General features: G+C 37.1%; 1 protein-coding gene across 4 annotated transcripts in view; it reads left to right on the top strand.

Annotated features, from left to right (window-relative positions):
- LOC139140254 (serine/threonine-protein phosphatase 6 regulatory ankyrin repeat subunit A-like) overlaps positions 1-25,786 on the top strand; it is a 70,341-nt gene that overhangs the window by 20,152 nt on the left and 24,403 nt on the right. For all 4 annotated transcript variants that reach the window (XM_070709373.1, XM_070709370.1, XM_070709372.1 and 1 more), the window contains 7 exons: positions 4,531-4,609; positions 7,605-7,675; positions 9,801-10,001; positions 16,510-16,597; positions 17,187-17,329; positions 18,406-18,531; positions 19,874-20,039. In XM_070709373.1, coding sequence (XP_070565474.1) covers positions 4,531-4,609; positions 7,605-7,675; positions 9,801-10,001; positions 16,510-16,597; positions 17,187-17,329; positions 18,406-18,531; positions 19,874-20,039 — 874 coding nt within the window. The remainder of the gene's footprint in view (positions 1-4,530; positions 4,610-7,604; positions 7,676-9,800; positions 10,002-16,509; positions 16,598-17,186; positions 17,330-18,405; positions 18,532-19,873; positions 20,040-25,786) is intronic.

Raw genomic sequence — 25,786 nt, 5'->3', positions numbered from 1 at the left:
TACGTTAAAACAAGACTTTTTTTATGTCACTGAAAATTTTTTCAATTTCTTCCCACTAGAATATTATTTGGCTTGAGTCCAAAGCAATTTAACCTATTGATCCCAATTCCCAATAAAATAAATAAATCCACAATCACCATTGATAACAGTTGGTTTGGGCCAAACCATGGTGGTGAAAGGGTTACTTCTGCATGCAATTGACAATCTTGATGCATCAATCAGGAATTTAATTTCTGTAGTTTTCAATGGCTGACTCATCTTCCAAATGTCAGAAATCTGAATCTTTTCTAATGTGTCCATATTAGACCTCTTTTAAGGATAGTTCAAGCGAAAAGCTATCTAAGAATCGTGGTTGTGTTCATAAATTTGTAAAAGGAGTTAAAAAACCCAGAAGAAACTGTGTGTTGTCCTTTACCCGTTGCCATTCCAAAGGTGCTATAAAACAATATAGTTCTTCTGTAGTGCTTTAATGCCATGTCTGTTTATGAGGAAAAATTGATAGTTGTATGATATGATAGATAGGCAAACGATGTACCATGTCTCAATTGTGTTCGTTGTAGGCAATATATGTTGGTCATAACATTTAGCAAATTACATCAAATCTTTTATGATGAACATTTCCAGGAATTTCTCGCAAAATTCCTTGAATATTTCTTTTAAAGGTATACTTGTCATACATCTCCCATTAATCAAAATTTACACAAATACAGAAAGACACGGCATGACCTTTCCTTGAAATTACAATATTACATCAGGACAGTTGGAGACACAAAAAAACCACTTATTGATAATATCATCATCTGCAGTTCATATAGTTATACAAGTAAGTTTCACAGCGACAGCAAATCTTCCGTGATGATTAATGATAATAATTGCACAGTAAATTCATCCCCAGTGCTTGACATTCACACAGGAAATAAAACCCAACGGGGAATTTCCGGAGTATAGTAATTATTTCAGAAAGAGATAATACCTGTATAAAGACTCCACCCTCACTTTTCATGTAAAGTGGGTACCTTTCATTTACAATTTTTCTACGTTGATTTATCTAATTAGCTTTCTAGCCAGACAACTGTCAGTCGACTATGCTCATGTCAACTCCCCAGACTACAGATAGGGATGTATGTCTTCAGGGAATATTAATTCCATTATGTTAAGTTGTTGAACTTAATGATCATTGCAATAGAAATGTGTTGTTTACCTCGATACAGTTGTTTTGGTAGTTAGAATCGCCAGAGAGCAGTAAGCCGACGCAAGCGCAAAAGTTGCTGCTATTATTGAAAAAAAAACCTGAAATCTATCCTTGGGAAGCGAACATTGAATTCATGTACTGATGTGATAGAATCAATTGTTAATGTGGATAGATTACAGGAACTGTAAATTGTGAAAATGATACACCACAGATGTGAAGGATTGATTGTGCAGAAACCACTACTACAGCTACAAAGAAAGAAAGAAAAAGATTTCTATGTGATGATATTACATGTATTTTTTGGCTACAAATCAAAAATGTGCACAGATTCTGTGACTTTAGAATTTGCGTGTAATGTCTCTGTGCTATGAATTAGAGTATTGTGATGTCAAATGCCACAAACTGCAGCATCCACTCACCTCAATCAAGCCAAGCATTGTGTTTAACTCTGTGTGTTGCTTCCTACATCTTCTTTTATGTTTCTGGTAACAGGACTATGTAACTAGTGATTGCTAATGCAATTCCTGCAATCAGTGAAGTGAACACTTTAAATTTTATTTGATGGTATTCAGTAGATTTCATACTTTGAATAATATGCTTTTCAAGTTTTATATGTAATCATATTTCAGTTTACATCTGATACACTTGGGCAGTTGTAACCTTCAGAGTAGTTGAATATGCTTTCTTTTTCAAAACCAGCAAATAAAACCTCCCCCCTCCCCCCCCCCCCCCCCAGACCAGACGTCCATTTGCAAAGGACAACCATATGCCCTTGTAGCCATTTATGTCCTATCAAAAGAACTGTTGCAATTCAAAGTCAGCTCACGGCGGCGACTGTGCTAAGGAGATAGACATGGTTTGTCTCTCGGTATTTAATTCCGTGCTCTAAAAACATTTGCATGCCAGTAATAGAATTGATACACCCAATTTCCAGTCCAAGATAGCGCATGCTGTCTGTTTTCAATCCGGACGTGGATTGTTCAAAACCACAACTTCAGGCCACTCTTCTTTTGTAAAGGTATTTTCCATCACCACAGGTCAGGGCTTTCAATCAAAATAAAAACTAAATTTTGAAAAATTTGGGACGGAAAAAAACACAGGAAATATGTGTATAGCTTGTTACCTACATGGATGAGCACTGTAACTACAAACAAAAGGGACAAGATGTTACCTGTTCAAGCACCATGGTGTTTTCCTATTTAAAGACTGACAGATGTTCTCTGGTGAAGTGTGATCTAGTAGAGACAATTCAATGATGGATATCGGACGCCATAATATGCAGCAAATATTGACTTAGGATATTAACATCAACACCTATGCATCCAGCTTTGGTTTGACACTGGTGAGCTGTATTGTACAGTTCTTCTGTCAGTACAAGCACCCTAATTTCAATATTTTGATGATTTTTCTGTTTACATTGAAGGATGAAAAGCAAGATTCATATACACCATTGTAAATACCAGCCAATGCTGCCACTAACACATTGATTTACAATGAAGTCTATACATTTGTTCATTTCTTGAATTTCACTGAAATAGACATGGCATGTATACCGGTATATGTTTGTTAGTCCCCACGGACACCGTCCGGGGGGACTTATAGGTTTGGTCATGTCCGTGCGTGCGTTCCGTGCGTGCGTCCGTGCGTGCGTCCGTCCGTTCACGCAGATATCTCAGAGATGCAAGGAGCGATTTCATTCAAACTTGGTACAAGGATTACTTCATATGTCATACAGATGCAGGTCGATTTGTTTTGTGATACGATCCAATATGGCCGCCAGGCGGCCATTTTATTACGATATTTTCATGTACAGAGCCATAACTCAGACATGTTTCAACCAATTTTATTCAAAGTTGGTACAAGGACATTGACCAATGTCATAGATATGCACGTCGATTTGTTTTGTGATACGATCCAATATGGCCGCCAGGCGGCCATTTTATTACAATTTTTTCATGTATAGAGCCAAAACTCAGGCATATCTCAACCGATTTCATTCCAAGTTGGTACAAGGACATTGACCTATGTCATACATATGTACGTCTATTTGTTTTGTGATACGATCCAATATGGCCGCTAGGCAGCCATTTTATTACGATGTTTTCATGTACAGAGCCATAATACTCAGACATGTATCAAGCGAATTTATTCAAAGTTGGTACAAGGAGATTGACTACTGTCATACATATGCATGTCAATTTGTTATGTGATACGATCCAATATGGCTGCCGTGCGGCCATTTTATTACAATTTTTTCATGTACAGAGCCATAACTCAGACATGTTTCAACCAATTTTATTCAAAGTTGGTACAAGGACATTGACCAATGTCATAGATATGCACGTCGATTTGTTTTGTGATACGATCCAATATGGCCGCCAGGCGGCCATTTTATTACAATTTTTTCATGTATAGAGCCAAAACTCAGGCATATCTCAACCGATTTCATTCCAAGTTGGTACAAGGACATTGACCTATGTCATACATATGTACGTCTATTTGTTTTGTGATACGATCCAATATGGCCGCTAGGCAGCCATTTTATTACGATGTTTTCATGTACAGAGCCATAATACTCAGACATGTATCAAGCGAATTTATTCAAAGTTGGTACAAGGAGATTGACTACTGTCATACATATGCATGTCAATTTGTTATGTGATACGATCCAATATGGCTGCCGTGCGGCCATTTTGTTACGATTTTTTCATGTACAGAGCCATAATACTCAGGCATATCTCAACCGATTTTATTCAAAGTTGGTACAAGGACGTTAACCTATGTCATACATATGTAGGTCTTTCTTGTATGTAGGTCATTCTTGGCCATTGAGCGCTATCTGTATCAAAGTATTTTATCACAGACCTAATTAATGAAGAGGACTCTATCCTCTCTGAGGACATGTAATCAAAGTACCCATTAACAAGTGGGGACTGTGTCATCAACGATGACTTGTTTCATTTCATGTGTATGTTTTTTGGTGTTTTTGTGTGTCTGTCTAAAGCTGCATATTGGATACCATTTTTGTGTGTATGTGGTATGTGCTTATAAATACTCAGGTTCATAAAAGAATCCAGCAGCCAGTTTTACTTCTTGGTATAACAATTGAGTGTTCATGCATTCTTTTCAGATAATTCTGCTGAAAAGCCCATCACACCATTCCCATGATTTGATGTATAATCTTCTCTCCCCTCCTATTTGAAAATGGAATATCCTTTACTCTCACTACAGCACTGTGACTACATTACTTTCAGCAAAAATCTGCCAGATGTTCAGTTTCTCCATCTGCCCTGAAAACCCTCTAATGTTAAAATTGCCCCCTATTTTTTTTTGCCTAGGATATGGAAAGGCGGTCTCCATTACATGCAGCAGCATATTGTGGTGAGGCTGAAATCGTAGACTTGCTGATACAGAGCGGTGAGTATCATTACAGATTGCTGCAGATGCTGAAAAAACAATTCTTTCTCAAAATGTTATGTAGTCAACCGTGACATCAGTTGACATGATGGTCGTCACTGGTGTAAAAATACTACACTGATTCACAAATCCTGGATGGATTTTAAAATGATGAGATGAAAGTGTACATGCTCTTTCTTTTGATGCTGGACAGAGAAAGATATTTTACTCTTTAAATATTGAAAGGCTGCAAACGATGCCAAGACTAAATTATTGTTTTTTCTTAACGCAGGAAATGTCATGATAATGCACTCTTTCCTTGTCCAAATTTTTGCAGATGACAATATCTTTTGTGTAGATATCATGTTATACTCAATGCCAAGAGATTTCTCAATTTTCTTTGTCCTGTTATACTGCAATATACAATCTGATATTGATTTACATATATGGTATTAGTGTTCACACACCTGCTAATCTGGTTATTTTGCCGATAATAAGTTAAATTACTAGCTTTATTGAATAATCTCGCCATCTTATAGTCGCCAATTTCATTTATTATGTATGATTCATATGAAAAACCTAACAAAACTACATCACTATCGTTAGTGGCAAGCGGTGTGCGGTGTATTACTCAAGGCCTGTTTGCAAGCATACCTTGTGAACACTTTGATGATGTCATTTTGACAACCACTCGAAATGACTTGTCAGAATTTGGAACAGGTGAAACATGTAATTGGAAAGTACAAAAACCCTTTCCTTCACAAACAAAAATAAAAGCTAATATCAAAATATTGTATTACTCATGTTTTACATTTCAAGATGGTAATTTCATATTAAGAAAAGTTTAATCATGAATGATTTGTGTATACCAGAAGGACACTAGCTTACATGTACATCCTACTTGTATAGAATTCTACTACAGCTTAATGGGCTCAGTGTTGTACAGTGTTGCTATCATTTGCCTATGAAATATTTAGTGTACTTGGTGATTTATATTCAGTTTCTTAAATCGTTTTGTTTCTGTGAATGTTATCACTGATTCCACCCCACGTTTGGAGGTAGGGTTCCGTTACTACATGTAAAACCACATCACGATACTGAATCACAAGCTGTGTTGCAGAGACCCCAACACTTCATCAGGACACTTGCCATGGCCTGGGTCATAACAATGGTTTCTCATTTGTCCATAAACCATATAAGCAAAGCATTGAAGAAAGAAACATGGCGTGAACCACTTGTCACCATACCCCTGTACTTACAGGTCAAAAGACACACCCCCATACTGTACAGGACATAAAGGTCAAACCGGACACAATACCGGTGCTTAAACTGTGTTTCCTCTGGTTTCTGAAATTTTGTAGTAAATTTACGAATTGGGTATTGAAACTTTTAGTAAATTTTGAAATTCATAAGTAAACTTAACCGTTCGAATACGGAATATCATTCAATCAAATTCAAATTAAGTACAACATGTGCTTAGACAGAACTATTTTGAGGTTTGGGGGCCTTCAGCTCTCAATCAACTAGCTGCTTCCTTGCATTCGTATATTTACGAATCAACAATGAAAAAAATTAGTAAATCATCTAAAAAATTAGTAATTTTACGAATTTGAGAGTGGCAGAGGAAACACAGTTAAATATACGCATGCACCACAGCAAAGTGCAAATAAAATTCATTTTGACAAATGACTCAATGATGCATAATCCATGAATACAGGGATCAAAATTTGGTTGGAATTTTAATAGTTTTAAAGATAAAAAGATCAAAATAAAGTTTAAAAAAGTGAATATGTGAACCCACTTCAACTGTTTGTTGTAATCAGTTAAGGTGGTTGGAAAGGCTATTTTTGCACCAATTCTTTTCTCAGAGTTAATGTCAAGTTTCAAGTGTTAGAATCAAAATATTTAGTTCAAATTTTCAGGATAACTCCCTTAGTTAATATTTTCTCCAAAGAATATAAAAATTGTATATTTGCAGCCATGATTTTGAAATATGACACCAGTAAATATTAAAATTAATTTTTCATATTTTTTTACATATTTGAATTTAATAATAATTGGATAGTATTAATATTACCAAATTAGTTATAAATATGTTGACACTATTTATTGTAAGATTTGTACGGCAGGATTTGTAAATAAAATTTGTTTTTATGATTTTATATATCAAAAAATTATTAAAAATTATTTCAAATTTCAAAATGTGATTTTTCAAAAAGTACTTCAAATACAGGAAAATTGTGCCGTACAAATCTTATCTGTAACCTTGTTAATAGGCTGTAAAAATTCCATGTCCATATCTCATTTCAAAGTTGGATTAAATTGGTATACAATTATGTAGGAAAACTGTTATTCTGTCAAAAATGTTGAAAACAAGCCATATTTGCACCCCTCTTTTGAAGTCATAGAGCAGTTTTTTTTGTTAATCTCACTTTTGACACCTCTTTGACACTCAAAGAATCTAAAAATGCATTTACAATTATAGCAGTCACTCACTCTGAATGCCAGCACCGCCTTGTCAAACTTTCCTGAAAAACAGCAAATAATGACTTTCCCTTTTCAAACATTTTATTAAAAGCTAGGGGACCTCTACCATAGTTAATACACTAAGGACTCCCCAACTTCTTCTTATTTGGTCAGTTTTTCAGAAGTTTTAACAGGCTATAACTCTGCAATGCCTTTGTGCCCAAATGTCTAGTTTTTTTTATTCCACAGAGAATGTTGACTACTTTCATATTTTAATAGTTTTGTTGAAATTTATAACTGACGCTCTAGCCTTTACAACCACCTTAAGTCATTGATATGTCATGGGACCACATGAACCTTCATGTAGTGATTGTCAAATTGTTACTACCTTTGACCCCATCAATGACAGCTGCATACCCAAGCTGCCACTGAACGGCATTTTGACATATTTCTTATCATCCTAGCATAAAGTCTTCAAGTGAATATTTATTGCCCTGTAGTGGAGGAGCCCATTGCATGCTCACTCATCCATTTCTCCATAATATCATAGGTGCCAGAGTTAATACAAAAGACAACAGGTGGCTCACTCCTCTACACAGATCATGTGCTTCAAGAAGTGAGGTGAGTGTCTAGTTTATTGTATCTGATAAATCATTGCTATATAAACATTTGTGTATTCTTTATCATCAAGTTATCCCCACACCTTCATTTTCACTACCATGGATCAAGTTCTTATTATTTTAAGTATATTGTCAAAAATAGTAGAATTCAAAGCACAGTATCAATATGTACATCTTCTTATCCTGATGAAATTTTTAACCCACTGAATCCTTCACCAAAGTCTTTCACATTGATGACCTTTCCTGCCCACTAAACCCATGCTCTGGTGAACCCAACCTTCCTAGTAACTGTACCCATTTGCGCCCGTATCCAACTCTTTCTAACCCTTTAACTGTTGGTTAAATCCCTAACAAATCAATCCCTGTCACACTAATGACCCTTTACTGTGCATTCATTCACTGCTCCAATGAAACCTCACTCCCTCCTGTATCAACAGCTTCCATATATCCCCAAAACCTTCATCTTGTTAACCCTTCTGCCCATCCCAATATTTTCACCCAACAAGCCCACAAATCCTGCTAAACTACCTTCTCACTCTTTTCACCTTATCAGACCTGACTCTGCTAACACATCCACATGTACCTGCTAACCCCTTTCAACCGTATCAAATCCCCTTACCCTGCTAAGCCTTCATCCCACTTACTCTTTCCACCCTATCAAACCTGACTCTACTAACACATCCACATGTACCTGCTAACCCCTTTCAACCATATCAAATCCCCTTACCCTGCTTAGCCTTCATCCCACTTACTCTTTCCACCCTATCAAACCTGACCCTACCAACACTTGCATATGTACTTGCTAACCCCTTTCAACCCTATCAAACTCTGTCACCCTGCTAAGTCTTTATTCCCACTTGCCCTTTTCACCCTGTAGAACCCTTTCAGCCAATGGAGCCATTTCTTTTCATGAACAGTTGCTCCCTATGTAGATCCGGTGAAACCCTGAAATCTGCAAGCATTGGGCTGAGCTTTTGTAGGTTAGAGTGAAGCATACATTACCCAAGTGAATGCCACACAGGAATTTTTCCTGGAGGCTCAATGATCACTCACATGTGGCTGGAAAATGAACTTTCAACATGCAGACATTGTTTGATGTTGCTACAAGACTCCAAAGTGCCCCTAGCCAGCATTAGAAGACATGGCATGAACTCCACACTGCAGATTAGATAGTTGAAGAGAAACTCACTTGACCTGTTTTCTAATCTAAGACGTAAAAAACTGTCGGAAGTTTAAGATAACTGAAATGATTTAAGATGGCCCTTTATTGGTGGTATGAGATTTCTCAGTCATTATCCCACCACAGAGTTATATCTTATCTCAGAAGATTGCCAGTCTCTTTACTTCATTTCCCTAATACATAAAATCTGCCTGGTTCAGAACCATCTTAAAGTTCTATGACACTACCCCCTTGAATCTCAAACCTCATACTCATAGCGTAGGGTATCAACTCTCCCAGATAACTGTGCAGAAGGTTTTTTGCATGTGATTTCGATGGCAGTGTAATTTCATCTATGAAATACGTACAACCAGTGAACAACATTTTGATTTAGATGTTTTGGTGACTGGATTACTGTTTGCTTCCAATGTCAAGTTGAAACAAAAATCCATGCTCAAGATAACTTTTCTGCAGCTTTTTTAGTCCCCACGGACACCGTTCGGGGGACTTATAGGTTTGGTCCCGTCTGTCCGTCCATCCGTCCGTCCGTTCACGCAAATATCTCAGAGATGCCTGGAGTGATTTCATTCAAACTTTGTACAAGGATTACTTCATATGTCATACATATGCATGTCGATTTGTTTTGTGATACAATCCAATATGGCCGTCGTGAGGCCATTTTTTCATGTGCGGAGCCATAAATCAGGCACGTTTCAACCGATTTTATTCAAAGTTGGTACAAGGACATTGACCTATGTCATGCATATCCACATTGATTTGTCTTGTGATACGATCCAATATAATAGGTTTACATCAAAGGTACATCAAAGCTTCTAAATCCCACTTCATGATTGTTGAGAAAGCTGCTCTCTGAATATGTATACCGGTACATGATATCTCCCATGTGTTTGCAAAAACTTTACATCACCAGTCCCAACTCATGATGAACCATCGCTTGCTTCTGCAGGAGGTGGTCAAAGTTCTTCTGAAGCACAGCGCAGACATCAATGCCAGGGACAAGAACTGGCAGACCCCTCTCCATGTGGCGGCGGCCAATAACTCAGTGCAATGTGCAGAGTTGATCATTCCACAACTGACCAATGTCAATGTCAGTGATAGGCAAGGCAGGACCAGTCTACACCATGCTGCTTTCAATGGCCATCTCGAGGTAAGTGTTGGTCTTCAGTTTTGCCATGTATTTAGACTACAGGAGTTTAGAATGTGTGGAAACAAATGGCTGTAGACTTTAAACTTGTATATAATAATGTAAAATGAATAAATAAGTAAATGAACAAAATTATGTATTTTTTATTTATTTATTCATTCATTCATTCATTTACTCATGCATACATATAAACACACACACACATACATACATACATACATACATACATATATACATACATACATACATACCGTACATACATACATACATACATTACATACATACATGTATGCATGCTGCAGGCATACACACACACACACACACACACACACACACATACATACATGTACATACATACATACATACATGTGTGCAGAAAAAATAATTCCAACAAATGAACATTGATCATGGAAAAAGTATGTAACCGTATAGATCAATAGAAGGGAAACACTATGGTACATAAGTATTGATGGTTGTTCAGTTGTAGGGTCCCAACAGTACCAGGTTATTCAAATTTGCATGTAGTAATCTGCAGTCTGCGTTTGAGAGCAGCCAGTAAGTGAATTATCAAGCAATTAATTACGGAGGATAACACAACCTAAACTGCAAATGAGTTACAGTGAAACCACATTCAAGTCATGTGTCAGTCTTTATCCATTAGCTGGCATCAGACATGTAGATTTTTGTCATAAAAAACTCAATCAATAGACATACTTCTAGCAGAGAATAAATTTCATTGCAGATTGCCTTAAAAAAATCTTCACATGTATTTTTGGGGGAAGAAAAGATCTTTTACAGGATGTATGCACTGAACAAGAATGTAATGAGGATAATCCTGAGATGATTAACTTGTCCAGTCCAGTCTCCAGAGCTTCTCAGATGTACTTAATAAAACTTTGATCGCTTTTGAAATGGCAGGAATTAACAGCTGTACATTGTTGGTAGCTGTCTTGCTTCACAAATGATGTCGTAATTAAGGAGAAGTTATTGTCAGGTTTTAACTGTAATTGGTACAAATCCTTTATCTAGCTTGTCCTTAAATCAAATGTTCGTGTCAATGCAATTCTTGAATCATTGCTTTGTGGTGATGTTTTATTACACCGGGTTACGTTGAATGGTAAGGTTGTACCAGTACACACATTTGACGGAGATTGGTGCATTACTTAATTCTGTGATGCTCTCTGGGCATATACAGTTACAATTTACACAATACGAGTATCAAATAGACATTGCTTGACAAGATACCGCTGTAAATCATCAAAATTTGTACTAAAATCTTCCTGTATTAAACAAATCAAAATTTCAAAAAGTGTTATATTATCAAGGTCATAAATTCAACAGTTAAATGGAAAGCAGGCTGTTCATGCAAAGATTTGTGAAAATGGTTTACAGATCAGACTTGAAGCAGGTTGTATGAAAGTGGAACAGACAACCGGAGGATCAATCCAATTACCTTCACACATTGTACTTACCCTTCGGAATATAATGTCTGTATGCATGCATGTCAAAAGAGGGCCCATCCATCATAGCCTTGTTATGTCTGTCTGCAGTTTCCATTGATATTTGCCAGACCTCTATTATCATTCAAAGTCTTTCCCCACTGTCTGCATTATGCTCCGTTAATTGCAAAGAATATTAATTGATGCCTATCGCTAATTTTGTAGCTACTATAGACTATAGTCTATAGAAGCTATTGGGATGGGTATCCGTCCGGCGTCAGTCTGTATGTATGTATGTATGTCCGTTTGTGAGGCGTCTGTCTTAATCTGAAAAATATCATTTTGAGAAACTGTTTTTTTTAATTTTTTGATATTGTTGGAAATATGCAAATTAGCACCAAAAAAGGCGTTTTGGTAAAAATCTTCTTCTTCATAACCGCTGGTCAGACAGCTTTGTTATTTGGTATACAGGTCCCTAGGGATAACCCAACTTAGATTTGTTCAAATTGTGATGAAATATGCAAATCTGTATTTTTAAGGAATTTTTTTGTCATTTTTGGTCAAAATATTTGTTTCTCAAAAGTTACAAATCTTCAATTTTGTATTTTTGCCACTTTTGGTCAGGCCATCCTGAAATGAGCAATCAAAGATATCCACGTTCTTCATCAATACATGTGTCACAAAAAGTTATTCTCTACATAACAGCAGAGCTCTGTCGACTGTTGGGTCGCTTGTTTTTTCAAAACCGCTGGTCAGACAGCTTTAATATTTGGTTTACAGGTCCCTAGGATGACCTTAGTGAGATAATTTCATACAGTCAGGAAATACTTAATTTTGTATCCATGTCTATAGTAGCTTCAGGGACTTTGGCCCTATGTTTTAAAAAAGATGTTGTTGAAGCCTTTTGTGTAAATGTGGTCAGTTTTAAATAACCATCTTCAATTCTGGGTTTTGAAAAAAAGCTGAAATTGTAAATTGCACAGGCTCTGTTCCATGATTTTCTGATTGTGAGTGAAAATACCAGGTATTCCTGTACACAAACATTATGATAATGCATCGAACAGTAGCATTTGAAGAATGAAAATGTTGATTCTGTAAGTCTGTCATATTAACAGAGGTCATCTGGAGGAAACAATAGTGCATGGATATCTGTAAATTTACACGCCGACTTCATTCAATATGATCTGACCATCTCTGTCATGTTTTTTGAATGTTTGCAATATAAGTAGGTGTTGTGATACTGTAAGCCGATATTTTTCTCCAATTTCTCTTCCTTGTTCAGTGCAGTTGCTCCAAGCATGACTATATAAAAGTGCAAAATTATCAATGTGGATATGCCACTGCAAACTTTGACAGCTTCAAAATTAATACAAAAATATTTAAGAATTTAGAATATATTTATCACTATTCTTGACCTAGAAATATGAAATTACTTTTACAGAAATGATCAATGGAAGGTCATTTTTTATAGGAAATATTTTGTCCAGTGTACAGTTTTGCAAGTCACAGGAGAACAAAGGTGTATTTTTAGGACTGTCAGCTGCAAGTGGACTGTGGGGTCAAATTCTCTATCGGCAGCATTATCAGATTGTAGATAGTGGCTAACATTTTGCTGCCATTAAGAAACAGGATACTAGCAATATATCACAGCTCTCTGATAATCAAATTGATGTTTGTAGAGCTATGTTGTAATTCGGTTGCGTCTCTTTTGAGCCAGTTCAGAAATCGACAAGGTCAGATTCAATTTTCCTATTATGTATATTGTCTTCACTTCATTTCAGAGGGGCGTTTTGTCAGAGGGTAGTGTTTTACAGAGAGATTGTAACTTACAAATCAGAATGCAGTGTTCGTGACACATGTTATTTCATTGAGTGGGCTAGGTTCTCATAGATTAAATATTCCGATAGCTAACCCGTACAAATCACATTTGATTCGAGCTGTTGATTGTATCAGATTTAATTTGTTGCATTTGAAGATGTGTTAGGATTGCTCCAAGTATCCAATTTGACAGTACAGTGTCGCCAATGGATAGAAATTGGTCAGTTCCGGTGATTACAGTGATTTGCTCTTTACTTCTCAAAATCACCATTTGTGGTGTTCAGAAACACATTCAGGACGCGTGTCCTAACACCTACATGTCTTTAACCCTTATCCTGGCAAGGTCATAGGTCGCCCTCAGGTCAAGATGGTTAAATCTGATGGGGCGTAACATGACCTATGTGATGCATTTCATTAAAGACTCAAACATTTGAATGCCTATGAAAACATAGATACTGTAAACTTGATTCTGACCATACAAAGCTACTACAACAGAGCTTAGCACAACAGACCAAGCTGAGTAGGTGAAAATACCTGTAGTTTTTGGCTCAATGCTGCTTTTTTGCTGACTCAGCAGATCGCGTCCAGACCAGCCTGGTAGGATAAGGATTACTAACACAAGAAGTGTTATGACCTGAAGGTCAATAGTGACCTTGTCTTCCAACTGTTTGTCCGAATACCATGCAGACAGTGGTGATTTTGCAAAAATATGATGAAAATCTCAATGCCACACATCAAAATTCACCTGTTTTCTCAACACTGTCAGTTTAAGTCATGTCATGGTGCTTAAAATTTAATAAAAATGTGACCCTGCACTAAATGGCAAATGTAGAAATACTGTTCATGTAATGACATGCTAGTAATTTTGAACAGCTTACAATAGAAGGGGAAAGTTTTAGATAACACATGCTAATACCCATGTCATGCATTCGGTAATCTGTATTTACAAGTAAAAATTATTGCAGGCTTGGTACATCAAGGTTGGTTGTCTAGTTTTCGCTTTCCTGTGAGTTCGTTCACCTATTACGGTATTGTTGAGTTTCTTGTATTGAAAGCATTTTTTCCGTGATACTCAGTAAATTGTGATGGTAGTAGTGATTCAAACTTACTTCCAAATCATCAGATTGTATGCAAAATGGTCTATTATATTCTTTTTCAGTTTTTGAGAAATTGAGAAAAAAATGTTCCAAAGGAAATGAAGATTGACCGTCTGTGTCAATACAAGAAACAAATGTCATTAGATGGAAAGCCATCCAGACATCATTTTTGTCAGCAGCGATACTGTATGGTACATATTTATCAATTGTGAACACTCTGAATCAGAAAAAAATGAATTTATGAATTTTTTGTAAAATTCATGCTAAGAAGAAAATGCATCTGATCATCTTATTGTGCTCAACCTAGACACCATGTTTCATCTTGTCAGCATAGCTTGTATGTTGCCAGCATTGTCGACGACCCTTTTTTAATATGCATGTCTTCTTTTTGACATGATTTAGGTTATCTTTTGAATCATTGGAGCAACTATTTGATGTGTTGTTTTGTTGTGCGAGACGTGCAAAAGAAAATGTTATGAGTGCTCTGCTTAGGTGGACAAAGAAAGGATATCTGATATGCACCAGAAATCCATGATGCATAGTATTAGAATTTCAGATTCACTGAGGTAAAATGTGCCTCGGAGACGTATTCAAACTCTGAAGTATTTTCAATACTTTGCAGGTATCCTGCCTGGGAAGATTCTGAAAGCTTATGGAGTAAATTATATTTTCAGTCTCCTTTGTATGAAAAAACAAATTTTATTTTACCCTGTAGGGAAAAGACTAGGACGGCGTCCATTTTTCAATAGAATTAACGTTAAATCATAGGTAAATTATTTCAGTGGTACCAAAATTTGCCCGGTGACCCCTAATTTTTGTTCTTGATTTTGAAAGAAAATGGTTTAAATTTTCCTTGAGGATAGCTTGAGCAAAATTTGAATCCTCCAGTTTCAAGATGTGTGTGTGTATACCACCTTAAATTTGGTTTTTATCAAGGAAAATTCACAGCTGTCCATGCTGTGTTAAGAAGTTGAATCCTGTATTTTTCAACTAGAAAAAGACAAATAAAACTTGTGAAAGAAATTATCAAATATTTAGCTATTCAGTAGAGTCCAGCTTTACCCAAAATTTTCAATTATCTTCCAAAATGATTCTAACAAAATGTCATGTACCAAGGAAGTCTGTATAAACACCTCTGCTACGATTTCAGATCATTACACCAGTCCCACTGTACTATTTTTGATGTGCAAATGTCAAGAAAGATAACAACCAAGATGAGACCAGCCACAGTCAATCTGATCAGATATTATTTGTCAAAGTAAAATGTCATCTGTCCCGTGTGTTTCTCTCCCCGACTGCAATTTAAAGTTTTGTCTCCTTCTCCTCTTAGATAATTCTAAATATAGAACGGTTTATATCGAGGGCTTGACATCATCACTTTAAATTAGTTCTGTCCACTTTCAAATGAAATTATGCTTTTCCTCCCGCAGTAATTGTGTGTAATATGCATCACATCTGTGTCAAATTATCGAGTGAAATTTCATGAAAATCTCTTAGTATTCAATAAAAAAATTCTGTCGACCAGAAGTAATTAACTTTTACCAGCATACCAGACGGAATCAGCGAAGGAGTTATTTTTGTATCGTGGAATTCAAAATCCCTGTGATACTTGAAACCAGGAAGAACCGATGCGGAATTCATGAATTGTGTTACAAATATCTCGTGTCTGCGGTTATTCCAAATGAAACTTGACATCCTGCTAGTTAGCATCTAATGTGCTCTGACGTCATATGCATATCGGAGTGGCTACTTGCCCAGTCTGAGGAGAGTAGGGAACACTGCACATGGAAATACTTTCTCCGTTGAAATTCCATCCGTTATTGGGAAAATCTGTATTTAATCTTTAGTCCAGTACCTGCATGATACGTTCATTGCTGTTGAACTATTGGGATTGCATAGCTGCCTTGGGTGTTGACTCTTATTTTACACTGAGAACAGGAAACGACACATTTAGAAACTGTTATTAAGGTTGTTCCAGACGACACTGCACAAATCAAATTTGTAATTATGACTGCATTTTCTGCAATAATATTTAAAGCGCAATCATCATTGATTTCCTAATGATATTAAAATGGAGTCACATTTCATGAATATCTGGTTAGAATCTCTGTGCAAATTTTAAATACCTCTAATCTTTATATCTACCCTGGCCTACAGATGGTTGATCTGCTGCTGTCTAAAGGTGCAAGCATCAATGCGTTTGATAAGCGTGATCGAAGAGCCATACATTGGGCAGCGTACATGGGTAAGTCACCAACATTGTGAGATTTTCACACGAATTATCAAAGCTAGAAAGAAGTGAGAAATATGTCATTTGTGGAAAAACTAAAATTATAAAAATTAGAAATAGGTGAGAATTTTTTATCAAAAGGGAATCAATATTGTCAATGTAGACAGAATTCTCTTATGGAAAAAAAGTGCTTGTTTTATCATGTTTAGACATGCGAGAGGTTTCTCAAAGTTTTTTTCTCTGGTCCAGTCATTACTCCTATTTTTAAAGAAATGTAGTCAGAAACGTGCATTTTACAGTTATGAAAAGGCATCAATTTTATGATTACACAGGAGGTGCATTACAGATATTTAGTACTGATTTGGATTTTGTATCTTCTAAAACGCCATACACAAAATAATTTCTGTTCATTTTACGTAGTGATGTCTACCAATCAGAAACCCCTTTAACTTGTGTTAAACTAAGCAAGTAGGGAGGGTTGCTGCATTATTTCAACTGGCCTTCTACAAAAATGTTTTTACTTGATGGAGTTCCTTTGCTCGTTTTACGGTACATTTGAAACGGCCGTTGTCAGAAAATATTCTTCAATTTGTTGACTCGCCAGGTCACGTTGAAATTGTGAAGAAACTGATCAGTCACGGAGCTGAAGTGAACTGTAGAGATAAGAAGCAGTACACGCCGTTACATGCAGCAGCTGCCAGTGGACAAATATCCGTGGTCAAGTTGTTCCTAGATATGGGCGTGTCGGTGAGTCTTGTACTGTACCTTAGGAAATATAAGTTTCTTCAGATATTGGACCATCACACTTTGCTCAGCAGCTACCATCAATCTTACAGACGGTATCTGTACCTTCCTGAACTGTAACCACCTCAACACCGATTCTTCCGATGACAAAGTCCGTGATTACAGGTTTATTACTAAATATAACTGCACAAGTGTGACTCTGTACACTGCTGCTTGAGTGCTGACAAATTTTGTCAGTGTTGCATGTGCAGATGTTGTTGAATAGCATGTAGTCTGAGCGATTAATGTGTCTTTTAGTTTTCATTGTAACACTGGCAGTCGCCAACTAAGATGTATTTTCGTTGTTCTTACACACATAATTTCCTAATGTAATCCAAGAATGTGGACAAATATTTATTTTTGCATACTAATGAGAGACAATGACATCATTTGTGAACAGCTGAATTCTTCTGATGAGTTCATTTCAAATTACAAATAACATAGTTCTATCAATGACATGCAAATAAAATATTTGTCCAGAACGTGTCGTTAGACTGTTTGAATTTTTGGGTAGAGGAATAACAAAATGATAATTTATTTGTACCAGAATTGTGGTAAAGTCTAGCAAAAGCCCCCTTTGAAAGACTCTGATGATGAGCTGCAACAATAGCCCAGGCAAAACACGAAAAATTTGTCCGAATTTCTGTCGGTAGAGGCTAATGTTGCACACATTGTCGTCACAAACATACAATCATAGGTACCGTTGTTCTATTGCTTCAGCTGTCACTATTATTGCACCTCCTCCATGTTTAATTTATCCAACCTGGTCTTTTGTTTTACTTCACCACTAGCAATTTCTAAAATTCAATTATTGTAATGTCGTACAAACGATAAAACTTATTTTGTCAGTTGAATGTTGCTCTGGAAAACAGTCACTCATGTTTATTATTGAACATTCACTGACTTCAAATATTATGAATCCAGTACACACGAACAAGGTGCCTACTGCATACATGTGATGTAATAGACATCTTTTATCAGACAGATCTAGAACCACAGGGCTGCAGTCTGTAATGACTCACCAATTTTTTTTGCAATAGATTGATACTCCTAATTCCTATGGCAACACACCGATGCACGTTGCGTGTCACAACGGACAGGACGTCGTAGTCAATGAATTGCTGCTCTATGGTGCTTCAGTCGATTCACTCAACCAAAAGGGACAGGTAAGTTGCAATATACAACCACACTGTGGAATTCTTTACATGCTGCCAGCAAATTAAAAATTTAGATTGAATGAAACCCACCATGGGAATATGGCAGTTTAAACACCTGTCTGTGTTGACACAAGGAATGCGCAGTGCTATACATATCAGAGATCCAATGATATTATTGGATAACAGTTTTCAACAGAATTGCAACTTAATAAACGTGTTACGATATTTGTCCCAAGTCTCAAGACGGCTAGAATATGTTCAGGAGTGTACGGATCATCAAGGGATACCATAAACCTGGTACTTAAATTATCTTATACATAAAGTTCCCAAGATGTATTAGTTATTGTGGAATTTCCACATATTCAAAAGATGACGAATTCATGATGCAAATTACCATTTCCCCATGTAATGTTTCAGCTACATAATTGAAAAGAATGGGAGTGAGATAGCGTGGAAGAGTTTAATTCTGACCCCATGTGTACTATCATCTCTATTGTTACTGTGATTAGACTTTGTGCAGTTAGTCTTGTGGATTGAAGCATGCTACACATGGTATTATTACCAAATCTTGAAACAAAGAAGTGCTTGTTACATTTTCGCCTATTGAAAAAGACCCATATATCACCGAGCTACATGTAACTTGTTACAATTTTTAGGGCAACCCTGCTCAGGTGGCGCAAGTATTTGGTGACTGTAAATTTGAACAAGCTTTCACAAATGCACATCTGACACGTGTGAATCATTGATTTTGTCACTTGAGAGTGAAATGAAACACAGGCAGTCAAGCACTGCGGTGAAACCAGGATGAAGCATTGGGGAGATGTAAATTTCTTATCCCTTATTAAAAGAACTTAAACACACACACCTATAACCTGTCAACTTAAAGAGATATTTGTGTTTAGTGAAATGATTAGTAAGGGAAAATGTTGATGACATTCAAAGATTACTGTCAAATGTGCCATATTCATGTATACCGGTATTCATGGTGAAGATGACAAAATTTAAGTTTCAAAAATTTAAATTTAAACTTTAATTTAAAACATTTGAAAAATATTTTATATGCGTATGAATAAATTCCAGAAAACTTTATGAAAAAAAACTTAATGAAAAAGGTACACTATGTGAGAAAACCCACCGTCCCTAAATACGTATTAGGTCCAACTCTGATTCTCTTTGTCAGTTTGTGCTCCCTCACTGACGATAAATTGAAAGGATAAAGACTGTCAATGCCTGTCGCATCTTCACCACCATGGTATGGTCCAAACCCATTGTTCTCAATGATTAGTGTGGAGCTGTTTACGGGGAATAGGGATAGACAAGTTAACACACTTTAATTATGGAAATTTTCCAGAGTCCATTGCATCTAGCAGCAGCATCAACCCATGGTGCCTTGTGTCTTGATTTACTGGCCAATGATGGGGCTGACTGTAACCTCCAGTGCAAGGAAGGCAAGACACCCCTGCACATGACGGCAGTGCATGGAAGATTTACAAGATCCCAGACACTGTTACAACACGGTGAGTAACTCACAGCCATTGGGTAGGTGTAGGGCTACTGCATGGTAGATGAAATAGAAAACCTATCTGTAATTCAGATATGATTTCCCAAAACTTGTATCTACATGTAGCATCGTGGTCTGATTTTCTGATAATGCCATAAAACTGCTCATTTGATCATGATAGAACTTCAGTCTAGAAAAATTACGTCACTTGTGTCCCCTCAAAGCCAATCACTAAATTTATGCCTCAAGTAATTGGCCATGAATGCCATGGGAGTTCTACTGTGTCCAATTATGGCACACAGCTCTGTGTCCTGGAGACTGGTCGTAGGTGTACTAAGTAGTTATGCCTGAAAGAGTCACGTTTGGATGCGAGTTATATAATTTTTTCTAGACTTGAATCCTTTCTCAGTCAAGTGAGCAGCTTTATGGCTTTCGCACAGAATCAGAGCACGATGCTAGACGTGAATTTTGGTTATCATACCAAAACTATGGAGTGGTTCTAGACAACAGGAAACTGGGCAAACACAAACTTTTCCAAAATGTAGTCAACAGAAAGACAGTCATGTCTGTTAAAACAAGACCAGCAGACACAGACAGACAGACTGACTGACTGACTAACTGACAGACTAAATGACGGACAGACTCACAAACATCATACAGAGCACCGTCCCTCCACCCACCGGTCTGGAAACAGCTCCTGTTTCTTTGTTCCGATGCGCGTTACGGGTAAACATATCAATTACAAAAAATCCGTGAATCTCTGACACCTTAAAGGTGACAAGTACGTGAATTTGCATGAAAAATATGCTAATTTTAACCAAACTGACCAGAATACACTGCGCTATTCACTACAGCGATTTTGCTAATAAACTTGTCAATATTGTAACACAAACGTTTCGATATTGAGGTGGGCGCCTCAAGGTTCTTTCACATTTTTAGCTCCGCTGTCAGCGACGCGGAGCTTATCAAATAGGTTGATTTTCCGTCGTCGTCCGTCGTCGTCCCGTCGTCCGTCGTCCGTCGTCGTCGTCGTCGTCGTCGTCCGTCAACAATTGCCTTCTCCTCTGAAACCGCAAGTCCAATTGCTTTGAAATTTTATATGCGGTTCACTTGGGGTGACCTCACTTAAGTTTGTTCAAATCGTGGTGAAATTTGCATATTTGTATTTTTGGGGCATTTTTTGGTGTTTTTGGTAAAAAAAATCTTCTTTTCTCAAACCGCTTGTCCGATTGCTTTGAAATTTAATATGCAGTTTACTTATGGTGACTTCAGTCAGATTTCTTCAATCGTGGTGAAATTTGCATATTTGTATTTTTAAGGCAATTTTTGTCATTTTTGGTAAAAAAATCTTTAAAATCTTCTTCTTCAAAACTACCGGTCAGATAGCTTTGAAATTTGGTACATATGTCCCTAGGGATGATCTATTTAAGATTTGTTCAAATTGTGAAGAAATATGCAAATTTGCATTTTTAAGGCAATTTTTGCCATTTTTGGTCAAAAAATGTATTTCTCAAAAAGTACTGGTCTGATAGTTTTGAAATTTGGTATACAGGTTTCTATAGATGCACTTAGTAATATATATTGAATTTCTGATGAAATCTGTAATTTTGTATTTTTGGGCAATTTTTGCCATTTTTGGTCAAAAATGTGTATTGCCAAAACTACTCATCTGATAGCTTTGAAATTTGGTATAGAGGTTCCTACACATGAACTAAATGATATGTATTGAAATTATGATGAAATCTGCAATTTGTATTTTTGGGGCAATTTTTGCCATTTTTGGTCAAAAAATGTGTATTTCCAAAAGTACTCATCTGATAGCTTTGCAATTTAGTATACAGGTTCCTACAGATCACCTTAATGATATTTGTAGAAATTATGATGAAATCTGCGATTTTGTAATTTTGGGGCAATTTTTGCTATTTTTGGTCAAAAAACGTGTTTCTCAAAAAGTACTGGTCTGATAGCTTTGAAATTTGGTATACAGGTTCCTACAGATGAGCTAAGTAATATATATTTAATTTCTCCTGAAATCTGTAATTTTGTATTTTTGGGGCAATTTTTGCAATTTTAGGTCAAAAAATGTGTATTTCAACAACTGCTCATCTGATAGCTTTGAAATTTGGTATACAGGTTTCCATAGATGAACTACATGATATTTATTGAAATAATGATGAAATCTGCAATTTTGAATTTTGTGGCAATTTTTCCCATTTTGGTCAAAATATGTGTTTCTCAAAAAGTACTGGTCTAACAGCTTTGAAATTTGGTATACAGGTTTCTATAGATGAACTCAATTTGATCTTTTGAAATTATGATGAAATCTGCAATTTTTATTTTGGGGGGGCAATTGTTGCCATTTTTGGTCAGAAAATTTTATTCTCAAACACTACTCATCAGATAGCTTTGGTTGACATGTTCCTAGGGATGATCCGATGTGATATATTCAAAGTATGATGAAATCTTCAATTGTGTATTTTTGCAGCTTATTTTAGCCACTTTTTTCTGGCCACTGCATTGAGCTATCAAAGATTTCCTCCTTCTTCATCAACATGTGTCAAAAATAGTTATTCTCTACATAAACACAGCGGAGCTATATCGGCCGCTAGGTCGCTTGTTAAGTCCCCGCAAGCGGGGACTTTATGGGTTAGGTCATGTCCGTCCCGGCGTCCTTCCGTCCGTGCACCTGTCATCAACGATTTCTGTGGCATCTGTGAAGCGATCGTTTTGTAACTGGGCATAAATGTAGTACCATATGGTCTCTTGATGCACAGTCCTTATTATCTCAAAATAATTCAATTTAGTCACCAAAATTACTCTTGATGTCTTTTATTCAGACTTTTTTTCTCTGAATCGAATCTGAAGCCAATGTTTGGATCATGTAAATACACTGATGACGTAATCACCGGACTGTACGATTATTTATGGGGGAGACGCTAGCAAAGGTTGTAGTCGATTCCAAAAGGTATTTCGCAGGACTGGTGACGGTTTCGGTTGGTCAGTTTTAGGAGTTTTAGGCGTCAAGCGTTGTCTGTCGTGATGAACGAGAGCCACAGAAAGCTTTAGTAATTTGCAAAAAATGTCATCTCGTCAGTTTTAAACGTCATCGTTGACAAGCACTACGGTTGTTTATGCGGGCTCCCGTAAAATAATGGTATGGTCAGACGATTTGAATCGCTGGTGATCACATGCCTCACAGCTGATCAGCTTTATGTCGCCCTACTATTGATTGTGCCCAACGCACATAGATGCTCAAATGATTCTGTTTGTCTTGAGCGTAAAGGACATTTTACCCTACGTATTCGTGACAGATGAAAAGGTAGGTGTATTTTCATGTGCAACTTTGCTAACAGAGTGATTTTGGACGCGTTAACGTGTGATGGGTGAGTGCATGGAGGTGCAACTTTGCTAACAATAACAGAGTGATTTTAGACGCGTGTGATGGGTGAGTGCATGGAGGTAGCTACCTCTAGAGTGTAACTACATGTTCCGAAAACCATTTCGTTTAGTGTTATGTCGTCTTCAAATTTCCTGATCTAATTCATTTGTTAACGTGCAAAAAAAAAGAAACGAGCAAACAAAACAATCAATTTGACGTTTAATGCATACTCGACTCGGAAACAAATCCATGGCATTGTTTTCACATGGAGGTATAAACGAGACCTAGTTTGCTCATACGAAGATTTTATCGGTATGATTTGATTTTCTAGAGTGCACTATTTTTTCTAATGTAATCGCCTTTTCCCGATATTCCTTTACGAATTGTGAGTCATTTCATGGTGGTAGCAGCAGGAGTTTCGTTCAAGTTTAACTGTCTGGTTTGGTATGTCTCCTGCCCGTAGTAGGCACGTACGTAGTGTGCCGTGGATGGGAACGTTTTAGGCGGGCTCTGCGTGAGAAACAGCGTGCTTGACATGATGTCAATGACTGTTGGTGTTGATTGATTGAAATTTGTGATTGTTTGATGAAATTGGATCAGTACACATGCAGAGATATTTACCAGTATTTCATCCCGTGATTTGTCAGCATACGTGTCATGTACTACTCGATGCAGTTTCCGTTTGCGGAAAATTTTGCGTACTTGCGTAATTACACGCAACGAAATAATTTTGAATGCATATTGAGGCCGGTCATTGCGTACGGCATACGTTACTAAATTGGCTGCTTTATCTTGCAAAAATATACAAAAGCCCGCTTCAAAAGGGGCACTAGCACCTTCTGTTCTCCGTGTATTTTGAATAAGACTGAATCACTCTAAACTACGCGACCAGCTTCTGATAATATTGTGTCAGCAGCAAGAACCGATATACTAATCCGTCGATCACGCGTCACAGTGAACACGTGCTGTGAAATGTGGCTGTTTGACAAAGTTATCTGTTTGGGATCAGACGGTCCATCATGACGGGACGAAAAAATGAAGGCGGCGTTCGACGTCGACTGCATTGGCCACGAATGATGCCGTCCGCCAAGTAATGCAGTACCGAAAAACCGTCATTAATATTCAACTTTTTTCGCTACTCGGAAGTTGAAAGAACGGCTAGTACGGGATCTGAAATAAAATACTCGAGAAAGAACGTAGACTTTCAAAGTCTGAAGGAGCCATAAAATCATCCACCCCCACCGGCAGCGCCCCCAAGCGGTGAAATGATGTAAAAACGAAACAATCAAGACATTTCAGAAATCGCCTAATGATACTCAGAATTCAACATTAACACAATTATCAGTAGTTTACAGCTACTAAACATTCCAAACAATGTAAACAGCGGGGACTGTGTCATCTTTCGATGACTTGTTATACATAAAAATTCATTTCTTTTCAAAGCTGTTGCGTACTCTTTTGGCCTCCAAAACAGATTGAGCTTGCAAGGAATCGCCGCTAGACAACTGTACGTGACTGTACCCCTAAGTCTTAAAACGGATAAACAAAGACACAAACAAAATCACTAGCCCAAAAATCATCGTTTCGGACGAAAAAACATCAAAATAAGTGTCTCACCATTCGTAAAATATCGTAAATTTAATGTTCAATGACTGAAATATGCTGAGTGGGATTAGATTCAAATATGGAAGGGAGGAAACAAACTTCGTGACCAAAGAACCAACGTGCGCGATCAAAGTTTCAAAATGGCGTCGCGGCAAACTCAACAGCATTCCGAAACATCAAAAGCATAAATTTCGAGTAATGTTAGAATGGAAATCGATTCTAGAAAATAAACTTTTAGAAAGGTATACACCTCGCAAGTCAAAATTCACGGGGAATTTTACGGGTTGATTGGCAATTTTCGTTGTTCAAAAAACGCATGGCCGACGTATAGCGGCTGCCATCTTGATTTTTAACAACAAATGCATCGTCGAAAACTCGGGCGTTTTCTACAACAGAACAGAGTAAACGACAAAAAAAGGCATACTACCAATTTTAAAATCCCCATCGCTGATCGATCACGCCAAATTCGTTTCGATTTATTCTTATTTCTACAAGTGAAAGGGGGGAAAACTTTTGTACTATAAGGTGCCTCTTCCTACCTAGCGAGGTCAAATTTGGTGGGCGAAAATTCGACGAAAAAACACGGAAAATCATAGATGAAAATCTAAAAAGAAATTACTCTCAATAAACACAGTTTCTCTGTTGTAGCAGAAATCCTGGCTATGGTAACAAAGTTACCTGAGGAGCAAAGACATGACAATAAATAAAAGTTCTCCGCACCGCAAGATGTTGCCAAACGCTACTGATGGCGTCCCCAAGCAAGCATTTACATCCGTAAC

The sequence above is a fragment of the Ptychodera flava genome, chromosome 9 (genome assembly GCF_041260155.1).
Source record: "Ptychodera flava strain L36383 chromosome 9, AS_Pfla_20210202, whole genome shotgun sequence".
In the NCBI taxonomy this organism is placed as follows: Eukaryota; Metazoa; Hemichordata; class Enteropneusta; family Ptychoderidae; genus Ptychodera; species Ptychodera flava.
Note: the sequence above shows the minus strand (reverse complement) of the source record. Positions and strands in the feature narration are given on the sequence as shown.